Source organism: Sphaerodactylus townsendi, linkage group LG10 (genome assembly GCF_021028975.2).
Source record: "Sphaerodactylus townsendi isolate TG3544 linkage group LG10, MPM_Stown_v2.3, whole genome shotgun sequence".
Classification (NCBI taxonomy): domain Eukaryota; kingdom Metazoa; phylum Chordata; class Lepidosauria; order Squamata; family Sphaerodactylidae; genus Sphaerodactylus; species Sphaerodactylus townsendi.
Window position 1 is genome coordinate 26,516,534 of NC_059434.1, and position 14,332 is coordinate 26,530,865.

The 14,332-nt window shown below is 47.3% G+C and overlaps 1 protein-coding gene across 1 annotated transcript in view; it reads right to left on the reverse strand.

Annotated features, from left to right (window-relative positions):
- The window catches only part of SGCZ (sarcoglycan zeta), a 704,005-nt gene extending 689,922 nt beyond the window's left edge, over nucleotides 1–14,083 (reverse strand). The window contains exon 1 of the mRNA XM_048510247.1: nucleotides 13,701–14,083. Within this exon, the coding sequence (XP_048366204.1) occupies nucleotides 13,701–13,739 (39 nt within the window). The 5' untranslated portion in view covers nucleotides 13,740–14,083. The remainder of the gene's footprint in view (nucleotides 1–13,700) is intronic.
- Between the last annotated feature and the right edge of the window lie 249 nt (nucleotides 14,084–14,332).

The following is a 14,332-nucleotide window of genomic DNA, read 5'->3' on the forward strand; positions in this document are numbered from 1 at the left end:
GTCCAGGTCCTACTGGGAGGTGGCAACCCTAGGCCTGACAGAAACATCTGAGTGACTTGATACTACCCAACTTGCATAATTCACCTAGACCTGGCTGCTGGTTACAGTTCAATAGCAGCCACCATATGAAAGCCAGTGTAGCGTAGCAGTTACAGCTTCAGAGTAGCCCCATCTTTCTGAGGAAGCTCAGAGGGTGATTTTGGATCAGTCACATGCTTTCAGCGCAACCTATCTCACACAGTTGTTGGGTAGATAAAAATGAAAGGAGACTAGTTTAAGCTGCTTTGGTCTCCACTGTGGAGAAAGGGTGTAGTTTTCCAAGGGAGAGGCCGTAGGAGGAGAAATGGAAACTTAAGACACAGGGACAGCAGAAAATGTAGGTTGCTATTTGGTGAAGAGGAGATAGGGTTGCCAACTCCAGATAGGGAACGCATGGATATTTGAGAGGTAGAGCTTGGGGAGAGTGGGGATTGAGGAGGTGAGAGATTTCAGAAGGATGTAATGCCATAGACTCACCTTTCTTTTCCAGTCAAGCTCTCTTGAGGTCTCATAGGTGTCAAACCAATACCTCCAGCAGGACTGGCATGAGCCTCCATTTATCATCCCCTGCCAGCATCATGCTGGCAGGGGATGGTGGGAACTGTAGTCATAACATCTGGAGGGCCGTGAGTTTGACACCTGTGCCCTGGTCGGTTCTTGCCATGTCTCCCAGATGGGTTGTGGCATCTGTGTCTGTAAATTGTTGTGCTGACTGTCAACTGCTCTTCTCTGGCTACTTCTGCTTTCTACTGAGTCACTGCTTTGCTTGCAGGTGAGCTTCAAAGAGCAAAGATTCCCAAACAGAGGGATAAGGTGGCTGGTCTGGCTGGGAACTTTGCAAGGTTTTGAGTAATAGCTAAGGGGGCTGGATTGCTTAGCAACAGTCAGGAGGGGTGGAGCTGTATACTTTGGGAGATTTAGGCACCAAATGTAGTCTTGTCAAAAGATCCTTACCAGAAGCCTGTCTTTCAAAAAAGCAGATTTAATTATCAATTGAGTTTGATTATTGAATGGACCAGGGACATGACATCTCCAAAGCAGCCATTTCCTTCAGGGGGACTAGCATTGCCAACTTCCAGGCAGTGGCTGGAAATCACCTGGAATTATACCTGATCTCCAAAAAATGGCTGCTTACGAGTTTTGAACTCTATGGTATTATACCCAGGTGAGGTGGCTTCCTTGCCCCAACTTCACTGTCCCATGGTTCCATACCAAATCTCCAGGAATTTCCCAACTTAGAACTGATAACTCTGAGGGGAACTGTAGTTGGGAGATCCAACATGATTCCAGGAGAGTTGCTGCTGCTGCTGCTGTTGTGGGAAAGGGAGAAAGCAGGTGGGTGGCATGGCATGCCACTGCCACCATTGCTGCTGTGGGAAGGATAGACTAAACAGGTGGGAGGCCAAGAGGATGATGGGAGCAGAAAAAGAGATTGAAGGAATGGAGTGGCAGAAATGTGGTGAGGGCAGAAAGAGAGAGAAAGTGACAGGCATGGAGGTGAGAGAGAGTAAGAAAGAATAGCAGAGTGGAACACTGAGAGAAGTAGGAAGAAAGGAGAACTAAAGTTGGGGGGATGGGATCTTGCAGGTCTCTTGTAGGTCCCCACTTGTGAACTTACAATAATCATTAAGTGCCATCAAGTCACAACAGACTCATGGCAACCCCTCATGGGGCTTTCAAGGCAAGAGACAAACATATTCCCACATAGCAACTCCAGTCTTCCTTGGTTGGCCCCATCCAAATACCAACCGAGGCTGACCCTACTTTGTTACCCGGCTCTGACAAGCTCGAACTATCCTGGCCTAAAGGGTATAATTGTGCTAAGGATCACAGTGCAAATCGTGTAGCACTTAATCATCCCTTATCAGAATGACGGGACTTCCTTATCTTCTCACAGTTGTGCAAGCTTATTATTTTATTCCCACTTGACCTTTAAATACGAAGAGCTTGAAGACTGGATATTCTGAAGGTGAACTGCAAAGGTTAATTGTCTTTCATCCCGTGCTGATGATGACAAGTTTCGAGAAAATGATGGGCTTTGAGGTGAAAATTGAAAGAAAGACAAGGAAAGAAGAGCAGCTTGTTTACCAGACTAGTCAAATACCTCCAACCAGTGAAAGCTCTTCTGATCCATGATGAATGCGTAATGTACACTGTACTAAAAATATGTCAGTTTATACAGAGTATTTTGCATTATGGAACGACTAGCGTATAACAGAAATAAAACCACCTACTTGCTTTTGCCCATCAAAAATCCTCCTACACTGCTGTACCATGCTTGACTTAACTTGGTTCAATTTTATTGAAAAAAAAATCCTTTCGGAGCATCTGTTTCTGTCTATGATAGGAAAGTCTATGAACTTGTTTACAAGGCTGCTCTGTTTAGGACCACAGAAGTGCTGAATCAAACTCTTGCGGCTCTGTTGATTAACACTCGCCATGCTATTTATACTGTACTTGTCCAATATCTTCTATCTACAATATGCCAGAAGAGAGCATTGTTCAAAAGTCTTCACCTGTAGCTAGATTCATAATCTACTGTTCTTCAGGTTGTTGCTATATTTCATCTGAAAATGGGAAACTTAACCAAAGGATTCACAAGTGGAATGATTCGTGCCAATTAATACCAAAGCAATGGGTCCAATGTTGTTGTTGTTTTTCAAAACTCATTTATAAACCTGTGAACTGCTGCGCTGATATTGTCAATGGTGGATTACCGTACTCTGGAAAGCACCAGAGATCTTACATCAGGAACTTTTGAAGCAAAACCAGTCATCTTATTTTCTGCAATGTTGTGGTTCTTCACTCGATGAGGAACTTCTGGCCAGGTCTCTGCTGCTCCTCAGTGCCTCCGTTATAAATGTTTAAAGGTGGAACCCCAGTTACAAAGTCAGCGGGGCTCGTGTGGCACAAAGGGCCACTGGACTTCCAGCTGGTTCCTATAAAATGCCTGATTCTTGCCAAGTTATACAAACTGAAAGCTTTTCACACAGAGGAGGAGTTTGGAGGAGTTCGGGTTTATATCCCTGCTTTCTCTCCTGTAGGAGACTCAAAGGGGCTTACAATCTCCTTGCCCTTCCCCCCTCACAACAAACACCCTGTGAGGCGGGTGGGGCTGTGAGAGCTCCGAAAAGCTGTGACTAGCCCAAGCTGGCGTGTGTGGGAGTGCACAGGCTAATCTGAATTCCCCAGATAAGCCTCCACAACTCAAGCGGCAGAGCTGGGAATCAAACCCGGTTCCTCCAGATCAGAGTGCATCTGCTCTTAGCCACTGCTCTTAGCCACTACGCCACTGCTGCTCCAGACCAGCCAGGATAATAAACAGCTCCATCCAGCTGTGTGCCCCTCTACTGACCACTCCTGCAGGGTAGACCATCTTTGCTTCGCGGGAGCTCAGCTACCCTTCTGACACAAACAGGATATGACTCAGGCTTCTATGTATAAGAACTTTACTTCTGTCAGGAAGTTAGCAGCGCTCCTACAAATTTAAGCCTGCACCACACACCAACCCCTGCCTGCCTTCCATCCTTCTCAAAAGATTTCCTCCCCGCTCCCGAGCTCTCTTCTGCAGCCTCCTAGTGGCTGACAAGCTGTCTGTCTTGCCCTGCCACCCTGAGACTGGCTCTTCAGCTTTCCTAGCTCTCTTCCTTGATTGCAGCCTGACTGGGGCTGTGCCGGTCCGGCCCCTTTCTCTAAGGCTGCTGAACACTGCTAAATGCAGCTTGACTAGGGCTATTTTGCCTCCACCCTATTCCCTGGAACTGCTATGGCTTGTTCTTGTTGCTCCAGCTGCCATGTCTCTGCTGTTTCTTCTTGAGGTTTTCACATGAGGATGTTCCCCCCAAGTAGAATAGAGCATGCTTCCATGTGGCTTTTTCTGACAATGGCTTGTAGGGTTCTGGATTCTTTCCTTTTTAAGCTTGAACCTGGAGGTCCCTGCTCCTTGTGGTCCCTGCTCCTCCAGAGGCAGGGATGTAATTTGTGGGGTGCTCCAGGGTCCCTGTGGGCATTTGCGATAAGGAGGGGGGTAGAACAAGCAGTCTGGTGCTGGGATACAGCGCTATCCCTGTACAAATTGCAGTCATCTACAGAGGTACTGGATAACGTCATCTCATCAGATCTTAGAAGCCAAATAGGGTCAGTACTTAGAAGGGAGCCCACCAAGGAAGACTGCAGAGGAAAGCAATAACAAGCCATCTCTGCTTCTCGATTGCCTTGAAAGCCCTTTGCTGGGGTTGCCATAAGTTAGCTGTGACTGACACATACATACAGAGAACTACTGCACCATGTATCTTCATCAGCAGAGATAACATGAGTAGTTACTAGATACAGGGTCTTTTTGAAGTGGTATCCTTAGGAATGCTTTCACAATAGTTGTTCAGCTGACACCCTGGTTGTCTAATTAAAACCTTCTCTGTTTGCTCAGGCTTTCTGCTGAATGCTATTTCACATGATTCATCTTTTCTATCTCAATCGTGTGATGGTAACGTCGTTAGAAGCTGCTGTTTAAATTATTGTTTTTTATTGTCAGTTTTGACTATCCTTTCCCAAAGAAGCTTAGTTGATTGCAGGGAGATTATAGGGCAGCCTACACTTTCTTCTCATCCATAATTTTACTGGAGCACTGAACCTCCAATCGATAAAGGCTAGGCTGTTCTGTAATTCCCCCTGCAATCAACCAGGCTACTTTAGGAAAGAATAGTCAACTAGTTTTTTAGATGGAGAGAGACACAAAAATACTAAATTCTTTATTGTCCAAAATTACAGTCACAATCCAGCTATAGTTGCCATCACGTAAGGTCTCCAGAGCCCTTAGGGCAGGGGTCGGGAACCTTTGTCACCCAGGGAGCCATTTGGACCCATTTTCCACAGAGGGGAGGGCACTTGGAGCCGCAGATACTTTTTGACATTTGAAATGAGGATAGCCCTGTATATGGGGGTGGGGGGGGGGTTGCCTTTACACTTTCTATAGACAGTTGTAGTGTGTTGCTTGTGGAGTCCATGAGGTGCTACAGAGAAAATTGTATTTTATTTGTGTAGAGAACACATTTTGAACATTTTTTGTGGGGGTGTGCGGGGAAAGGGTGGAGCCTCGTGGGCGCGTGCACTGGAGGGAGAGAAGATGTGGAGGGAACCCTTTTTTGTAGCGGGTGGCTCAGTGGCGGCAGCTGCATGCCTGCTGTGGCAGTCATTGTGGCCACAGCTTGCCTGGGCAGCTGGGGTGAGACTTGGGACACCAGGACCTCTGAGTTGTCTGGCACGGAGTGCTCCCCTCTTTCTGACTTTCCCTGGCACCACCTTCTCCTCCGTTTTCCCCACCTCGTCCTTTTTCTTTCTCCCGGTTTCTCATGTCCTTCTCCCTCTTCGTCTCGCTACTCAGCACACTGACCTCTTCCGCGTGCAGCCCTCCACCTTTTATTCCCTCCAGAGCTTGCCAAGTCCTCTCCACCTCGGCCCCATCTGGGTGTTGGGTTCCTCCTCCTGCTTCCCTCCCTCCTCCTCGCCTGTCCAGGCATCGGTTCCGGTGCCTGCTGGTGCCCTCTGCGGCTGTGGCCGTCGTCCCGCTGAGCGGGCACGACTCCCCTTGCCGCTCACCGCCCTGGCCGATTCGGCCAAGTCTGCTGCCTCCACGCCACGCCGCTGTCACCTTGGCCCCATCTGGGCGTTGGGTTCCTCCTCCTGCTTCCCTCCCTCCTCCTCGCCCGTCTGGGCGCCAGTTCCAGCGCCTGCTGGTGCCCTCTGCGGCTGTGGCCGTCGTCCCGCTGAGCGGGCGCGGCTCTCCTTGCTGCCCACCGCCCTGGCCGATTCGGCCAAGTCTACGGGCTCCACACCACGCCGCCGCCAGCGGCCCTGTCCTCCCTCTGGTCCCAGCCAGCTGGCTGGGGCCAGGCTCGGTAGCTGCCTGCCGCTCCCTGCTGCTGTCGACCTTAGCAGAAGGAGGAGGGCTGCCACCAGCCGTCTCCATGGCGCTCTCACTTGCCGGAGCGCCCGCAGTCGGGGGATGACCTCGGTGAGGTCCGGGGAGGGGAGAGTCCCTGCTCCCGGACAGCTGTGTTGTGTCCGGAGCCACTGTGCAGGGGCGGGGGAGCCGCACGTTCCCGACCCCTGCCTTAGGGGAAGGGGCAGTATATAAATTTGAAGATTTGAAGATAAACTGGTTCCAGCAGGTGAGATCTTCCAGTGAAATTAATGAAACCAAAGAGCCCTATATCTTTTAATGGTGTTTCCCCAGAGATAACCTTCTCAGAGCACCTCCACTAGAAAAGCAGTGGTAAACTGTTGACATGAGGAATTCAACAACATAAATTAACAATTTCTAAGGTCACTGAGGTCAATTAGTTTAGAAGGGTATTTTTCGCTCAGAATGGCACTGTATTTGCTATTACTTCTAAAATTGTTATTTTTCAGGCAGAAAAGGTGCTTTCTATCAACATGGTTAATTATATCCAGGTAATAATAGCATCTGGACATAAATACAAGTGTACAGAAATGCAAATGCACACATATACAAACAAAATATTCATCTAGAGGAGAGGTGTCAAGATATTTTATATACCCTATAAAACACAATTGCCACCTGCGAACCACAGACATATTTGTTTACTTACTTCTTTTATATTCTCCCCTGCACCCCAGTGGGACCCAAAGCAGCTTAACCCATTTCCCTCTTTTCCATTTTATCCTCACAACAACCCTATGAAATAGTGTAACTGGCACAAGGTAGCCCAACAAGCTTCCATGGCTGATTGGGGATTCAGGTCTGTGTCTTCCATATCCTAGGCTCGTGGTGGCGAACCTTTGGCACTCCAGATGGTATGGACTACAACTCCCATCAACCCCTGCCAGCATGGCCAATTGGCCATGCTGGTAGGGGTTGATGGGAATTGTAGTCCATAACATCTGGAGTGCCAAAGGTTCACCACCACTGGCTCACCATGTAACCACTATGCTACACTGGCTCTGTTTTTCAATGATTGTGAACGGGAGAGGTATGGAATTAAGTTAGTGGCAGAGTAATATGTTAAAAAATGGAAACAGCAAATGACAATCTGTGCCAATATATGTCATGCTGGTACATCTCACAGCAATTAAATGTACATGCTTCAAAAAAAAAAAGTGAGAACTTCTCTTCTGTCTTGCCAAGGCCAGAATATGCTATTTTCATGACTACAGATGAGTAGCTTCGCATTTATTCAAATGCAGGAGCACATGAACACACAAGGCATCAAAATACAAAATATGTTTATGTGACTGTCAGCCAAAACTTCCAAATGACATATGTAATTTTGGGCAAGTAGACTTCTGATGGGTGCATATTCTAGATCATGTGGCTTTGTTATCCTCAGTATCATATAATCAACTTTCTGTATTCAAAATTGCAAGGATTAATCCAGCCAAAGTTAAGTTAATTCAAGTCCTATTAATATCAGCACATGCTTGACAACAAAATCCTATTCTACTGTAACATTTTCCAAGGGAAGTCAGTGAGGCTTCATTTTGGCTAGGTTGTGTAGCTAAGGAACGTCCAAGAGATGCATTTGTATCACTGAGCCAGTGTGATGCAGTGGTTGGTGCACTCTAACTTGGAGAACCGGGTTTGATTCCCCACTCTGCCACTTGAGCTGTGGAAGCTTATCTGGTAAACTAGATTAGCGTGAGCACTCCAACACATACCAGCTGGGAGACCTTGGGCTTGTCACAGTTCTTCGGAGCTCTCTCTACCCCACCTACCTCACAGGGTGTTTGTTGTGAGCGGGGGAAGGGAAAGGAGTTTGTAAGCCTCTTTGAGACTTCTTACAGGAGAGAAAGGAGGGGTATAAATCCAACTCTTCTTCTTCTTCTTCTTCTTCTTCTTCTTCTTCTTCTTCTTCTTCTTCTTCTTCTTCTTCTTCTTCTTCTTCTTCTAATACACTCGAGGAATGATGGGGGAATTCTAACCCATGTTAGTGTTTGCAAATAAAGAACATGAGTAGTAATGATTTCTGTTCAACTAACACAGTGTAACAATGTGGCTGTAGGTACGTGTCATTTGTGTGTAAGAAAATGTGCTTTTACGTGTGCTCGACTATATATGAAGAACTGCCTCCTCACTGAGAAAGGATAGGCTTAAAAAGAATGAGCTTTAAACTGTAAAAATAAAAGGCAACAATGTAAAGAACCAGCAAAGACAAACCTAATGTAGTTAATGTTTGTGGCAGTGTTCCTTTGAAACTAAACACCCCGGGTTTGCAATGTCTGAAAAAACGAAAGTTCATATGTGCATCAGAGACTGAAGCAGAAAGATCAAAGGCAAAGCACACCAGCCCCCAAATCTCCGGATGAATACTTTCTCTCTCCCATTTCAGTTCTGATCTATTTCATTACTGATTCGTGCACAGACTAGTAAGGTGAAGCGCACCTCCCCTCGTTAGTTTTCAGATTTGTACCAGCTGACCTTTCCAGTGTGCCCAGCACCTTTGAAAATATCACAACACACATTCAAAGAGACACTCAGCAGTGAGCTTTATTACCATCTCCTCTACAGCTAAGTGCTTAATGAAACTCTTCTAAATGGACTTGGGAGAGGGCTTAGCAGTAAGCTTCACGCTTACAAATAGAAATCTATAATGCTCTTAGCCAATGAACAGCCTATTGCCAAACTACAGAGGAAAATTAGATGGCAGGGTTCTGTTGCAATTTCCTCCAATTTGCATCCAAGAACAATGTGATGGAAAGGATGAAGAGGATCAGGATTTTGCTCTAGGCAACAGACAATCAGGGGCGGCTAATTCATTTTTTTCTCAGGAACCATTCTGTTCTCCAGACTAATGGGAAATGAAGTGTACTGCAAATGTTATTACATGTTCACTTCATCTATAGTCCGCCTTTCTCACTATGATTCAAGAGGGATTACAAAATTAGAAAACGATGCAATAAAAAGATCAGTATACAACATATCATTAAAATGCAAAAAAACAAACGGGCAAAAACTGGCTTACAAGAATTAGAACACAATTCAAGAAGGGATCGTCAACTTTCCTTTTATGAGAGCGATTTCTGAGTAGTGAAAACTCTTCCAAACATTTGCCTCCCTTTTGGCAGGCTACTGAGTTTTGCTTTGTTCTTCAAAACAGAACACGGGCTGGGAAGAGCAAATGAAGCAAACAGCAAAGCAGTACAGAACAATATCCTATGAATTGAAACTTTTTAAAAGCCAAAAGCCTGGAGCATATCTTTTTGTGATCTTTTCCTGGCCCTTCAGGGACTGCACAAGCAATTCTGCAGCACCCAGTTTGCTCAGGAGCTACCTGTTAGATACCCCTGAACCAGATATAAAAGCAATAAACTCCCACCCTGCTCTCTCTGTTAAACAAGTCAGCCTGAATAATTCCATTTCACACATTCTGTGGAAAGATAGAAGTGTGAGAACTTCGCTAACCTTCTCAGCAAATATCCCCTAGTGTTAAGAACTACAGAAACAAAACACATGCACTTGGAAAATGTGAGGTCATCAACTAAGAAGACAGAGAAATGAAACTGCTTCTTGGAAGATGCCAAACATTTGGCAGAGTTCCCTGGTCTTTGCACAAGGTGCATATTCTAGGAATACCAAAATGCATACAAAACCCACGTAGCTTTGCTGCTTTATTTTCTCAGGAAGAAGCAAGCAACAGTTTGGATGCACCTTGATTCACGTTTGGCAAACCATCAAGCCAGTTTAAGAGTCACCAGCAGGCCATCTCGAGGACAGACCATACTGCCATCTTTTCTGATACGTTTAGCACATTAGAATAGTACATTTCAAGGGGCTTCAAGGAACATTAAAAATGACAAGAGCACTCTTCCCTGATGGACCACAACATTTTTCAGATATGATTTTAAAAACCCAAACAAACTCACTGTAACATCACTCTTTACAGAACAAAAAGGCAAATGTTTGAGTGGTTCTGCTTTCATCATGCTTCAACCAGACCTTGGTGAGAAGTGATTGTGGTGGGTTTTCCGGGCTGCGAGAAGGTTCAAGATCCGTTAAGTGTGTTCATAAATGATCTAGAGATAGCAGTGAACAATGAGATGAGCATACTTTGTGGCTAACACCAAATTATCTTTGATGGTGCAAAGCAGTCTGCATGAAAGGACCTATTCCTAGTAAATGAATGAGCCACCATGCAAGTGACAGCTTGCATCTTTAGCATTCCCATACTATTACAGTAATAGTACCATCTTAAGCAGGGTTGCATCCTTCTAAGCCCATTGAAGTCAATAGGCTTAGCAAGGTATAATTTCGCTTAGGATGGCACTGTAGTTCTACTACGGAGACTGTTATTACTCTTATTAGTAACAGTTTTAGTGTACAATATCATTTAGTATACATACAGTAAGCTAGTACACGTGGTGGTTTGCAAAACAAAAACAAAATAAAAACCCCTGCCCACAAGGGCCTCCCGTTATTGAACTTCCCATTACTAAACTTCACCAGCAGGACACAAGGCTAAGGCTGCATTCAGTTTACTTTTGCAGCCTCCAGAAACCTTGTGGACGGTGCTTCACTGACCATCTCTAATCATGTAGCTGAAGTTGAAGTGCAAATGCTCATGCACTCTGTCTGCACACTGCCCACATGATGCACTGAATCATGCAAAAGGCAAGGGGACTCCCTGTGGTCACACAAACAGCTTTAAGGTGGAATCACGTCAGTGGAATGGCACAAAAGAAGCTCAGCCACAAAGAGTAGCCAAATACTGACTTCATCCTGGAGAGAAACACATAGACACTCAAAGGAATAAGCCTGCCACTGTGGCTCAAAATTGTTCATTGTATCTTAAAGGGTTTCCAGCTGCCCGTTTCAGAAATGGTAGCGCCAATACAAAGCTCATCATGAAGAGAGTTTAAAATGCATACCCAAGGTATCACCAGCTACTGCAGCCTGGTTAAGACAACAACAAAGATATCTTACATACACACCACCCCCTACTGGTGATTCGTAGAATGCAGGACTGTCTTGGGATTGCCTAATAGTCTGAGTATTGAACAGGCTCTTTCAGGGAGTCAAATGAGGACAAACTGATGCATTGAACCATCCAACAAGAGGGATGGGTCGGATATTTCTATGGAAAAGAGATATATGCCAAAGACAGTGCACCCGATAAAAAAACCCAGCATATAAATGGAAGAAAATAAACCAGTGGGAAGCCAGTAGTGCCAACTCCACTGGTGAGCACTGGCACCACAGTTATATTAAGATGAGGTATGAACAAACCAGACTCCAGTGAGACTTGAAGCCCTAATGCATACACCCTGAAGGGACCAGATATACCATCTAATCACATCCAGTACTCCAAATAAGCAACATGTGTTTGTGTTATCAAGATGGGATGGGGATGCATGTGCTGAAGGAGAGCAGTTTCCTATCACTGTTCATACCTTTGGGCAAGGATAATGAACCTTTCCAAAGGCACCCAAGGCCAGGAGTGCCGGGAGTCCCCTTCCATCCACGCTGTTGTTCTCAAGGTCGCCCAAGCTAGCAACCCCTGCAGGAGTGACCTTAATTGCAGAGCTGCTCAAGGGAAGATTAATGGGAATGTGTCTCCCTCTACTTCCAGGTATGAGTCTGCAGAGAGACCACACTCAGCGGGGAAGGATCTGCCAGTGCTGAAGTTATGGTAGCGCACCAGGGAGAGATAGCCCAGTTTCAGATTGTTACAGAACTTTGGAGGGAAACGTGGTTTCCCTGCTGAGAGGCATCATTCTGACACTGTTTTCAAGTCAAACTGTCCTTGTGACCCCAAGTAACATTACAGGCACACCTTCTGGGATGTGTGTGTGAGAGAGGAATACTGTTGGTGCTGGTGGTGATTCTGTGCCAGAATGGGAACTGTTTGCAGTTCAACTCTCCCAACAACCACCATGCAAAAATTAACTTAGATTAAGATGGCATATAAAAACCCGTATATGCTTTCACTTCTCCTTATGGGTCCTGCTGCCAATGTATTTAATAACTCAGGTTGCCATCCTATGCCTTTTTTTTTTACTCTGGAGCAAGTCATATGTAGGGCTTTCTTCAGAGGCAAAGGATGGCGCTGGCAAAGTTTGCAAGGGGCAACTAGGAGCTGCGCCATAAAATGAGCAAAAACCCCCAAAACCTGGGAATCTCACTGCTGCTGTTTGAGACAATGAAAGCTCTTTCAAAGAACGATTCAGTACCACAAGGAAGGTAAACACGATTCTGAGTAAAACACAACTTGCGAACCAACCTTTTAGGCCATTTCTCTTCCAGGGCAATCCTGGACAGAGTTACTCCATTCTAAATCCACTGAACTCGATAGGCTTAGAAGGATGCCACACTCTGTTAGGGTGACTTTGTTAAGTGTCTGACTCTCCGGGCACAGCGATTATTAAGAGGGTGATGCAGAAGACTCCCTTTCCGTTGTTTAGTTAAGTCTTCCCTGGTTGGGTCTCCAAAATGGGCGTCTGCTGTCGACCCCCTTCCCAATTCCCCACCCCTCTTTGCGTTGTATTCTCCCAACCCTCCCTAACTACTCTCTCAATGCTCTAGGCTAGGGGTTTCTTTTTACCTGCACCACCCCGCTTTTTTCTTCTACGCGCCTCTTCCTTTTCTCCCTGCTTAGGACCCCCTCTACCTCCTGTTTCGACTGCCGGCCTCGCTCCCCAGGAGATCCCTCCCCCTTTTTCAGGGATCAAGTTCTAACCCAGCAAGCGTGGTAGTGGTGGTGGAAAACAGCCGACCCCACTGCGCACGCTCCGAGATGTCAAGCATGCTCCTTCAGAAAGAGGGAGCCAAAAAAGAAAGAAAAATCAGACGGCCAACTAAAAAATAAAATAAAATCCAGTGCCAGGAACAAAATGCAAAGGTTTTTTCCCCCCGTCTCCCGTCCCCCAAATCCGGCCTGTCTGCAACCCAGAAAAACAAACAAACGAATAATTCCTGATCCTTTTCTTCGTGCCCTGAAGTCGAAAGTCTTTGGAGGCTGAAGTGTGAGCGCCAAACCGGCTCGCTTGGAGCACGGGAGTCGGGAAAGCGGATTTTTGAATGGGGACGGGTAATCCGGAAGGGGCGCTCCGGAGATCAGCAGCCGCTTCTCCTGAGCGAGCGGGGAGATCCCTTGGCGGGCAAGGATCCAGCGCGGGTGCGTTTTTAGAAGGGGCAGAGGCAGGGAAAAGGAGCGAGAGCGGGGCGCGAACTTCTGCCGGGCGAGGGGAGGGACACAGCGGCTGGCTTGTGGGGTGGAGGGGGTGGGATCCGACTGGCTTCTAGCTCGAGGGTGTGTGGTTCACCTAGCCGATGTGCGCTGTCCGAAGTGCTGATTGGAACTGACACAAGGAACCAGGCTATATGATTATTATTATTATTATTAGGCAGTAGGCAGAGGAGCTGCCCAACTGTTCCCCCCTCATCCAGCGATCTCCTTCCCCTCCCCACTACCCCCAGTTTTCTCCTCCAGCCCCTCCCCCTTTCCCTGCTTCTCCTCCTCCGGGGGCCAGAGTGGAGCGCCTCCATTCCCACCCCTTCCCCGGCCTCGGAACGCGCGTCCAACTCCTCCGGGCCGAGCAAAAGAAACCAGCAGAAGCTTGAAAAACGACAATAATCACACTTCAGGACCGAGATCGGCAGATATTCCACCAGCCGCGAGATACGCACACCCGGCGAGGCGGACACGTACCTTGAGCTCTTCAATGTCCGGATTGGGTGATCTTTCCATAGGATGAAATTAAACGGAGGTGGGAGAAAGGGGTGGGTGGGTGGAAAGAGGGGGGGGGACCCCGATAGAAGTTGTGCCAATTTTGGGGAGGGGGCGATTTAGACTCTCAGTCCCCCGCCTAAACTCAGTCTTGTCCTCCAAGCCCTGGCTGCTCTGGTCAATTTCATTCTCCGGGAATCACGCCTCCGTGGCTTGCAAAGCAACAAATCGATGTATTTTGGCGAGGAGAAGGATCTTCACTTGCTTCGGTCTGCCTCTCTGTCTCTCCCTCTTGGAAAAAAAGAAAGCTCCCTTCCCGAGGAACGCGACAGGTGCCCTTTCCTCCCGAGGAGCCTCGGATCGCGTCCAGGAGAGAGCGGGGCGCTGGGTGGGCTGGAGAGAAGATCCCCTCGGCGGAAGAGACTCCAGTCGCTGCTGCTGCTGCTGGGGCGAGAGGCGCTTTAGCAGCCACCCCCCGGCTGCTGCCTCCGAAGGCAACGCGCGCCGGCTTCCCCGGACGGCATCAATGCAGCAAAACGGCCAGCCGGCAGCTCCTTCGCCCCGGCACAGACGAGCCCCCGGCTCGCCCGCATGCTGAAGCCCAGCAAGCCCTG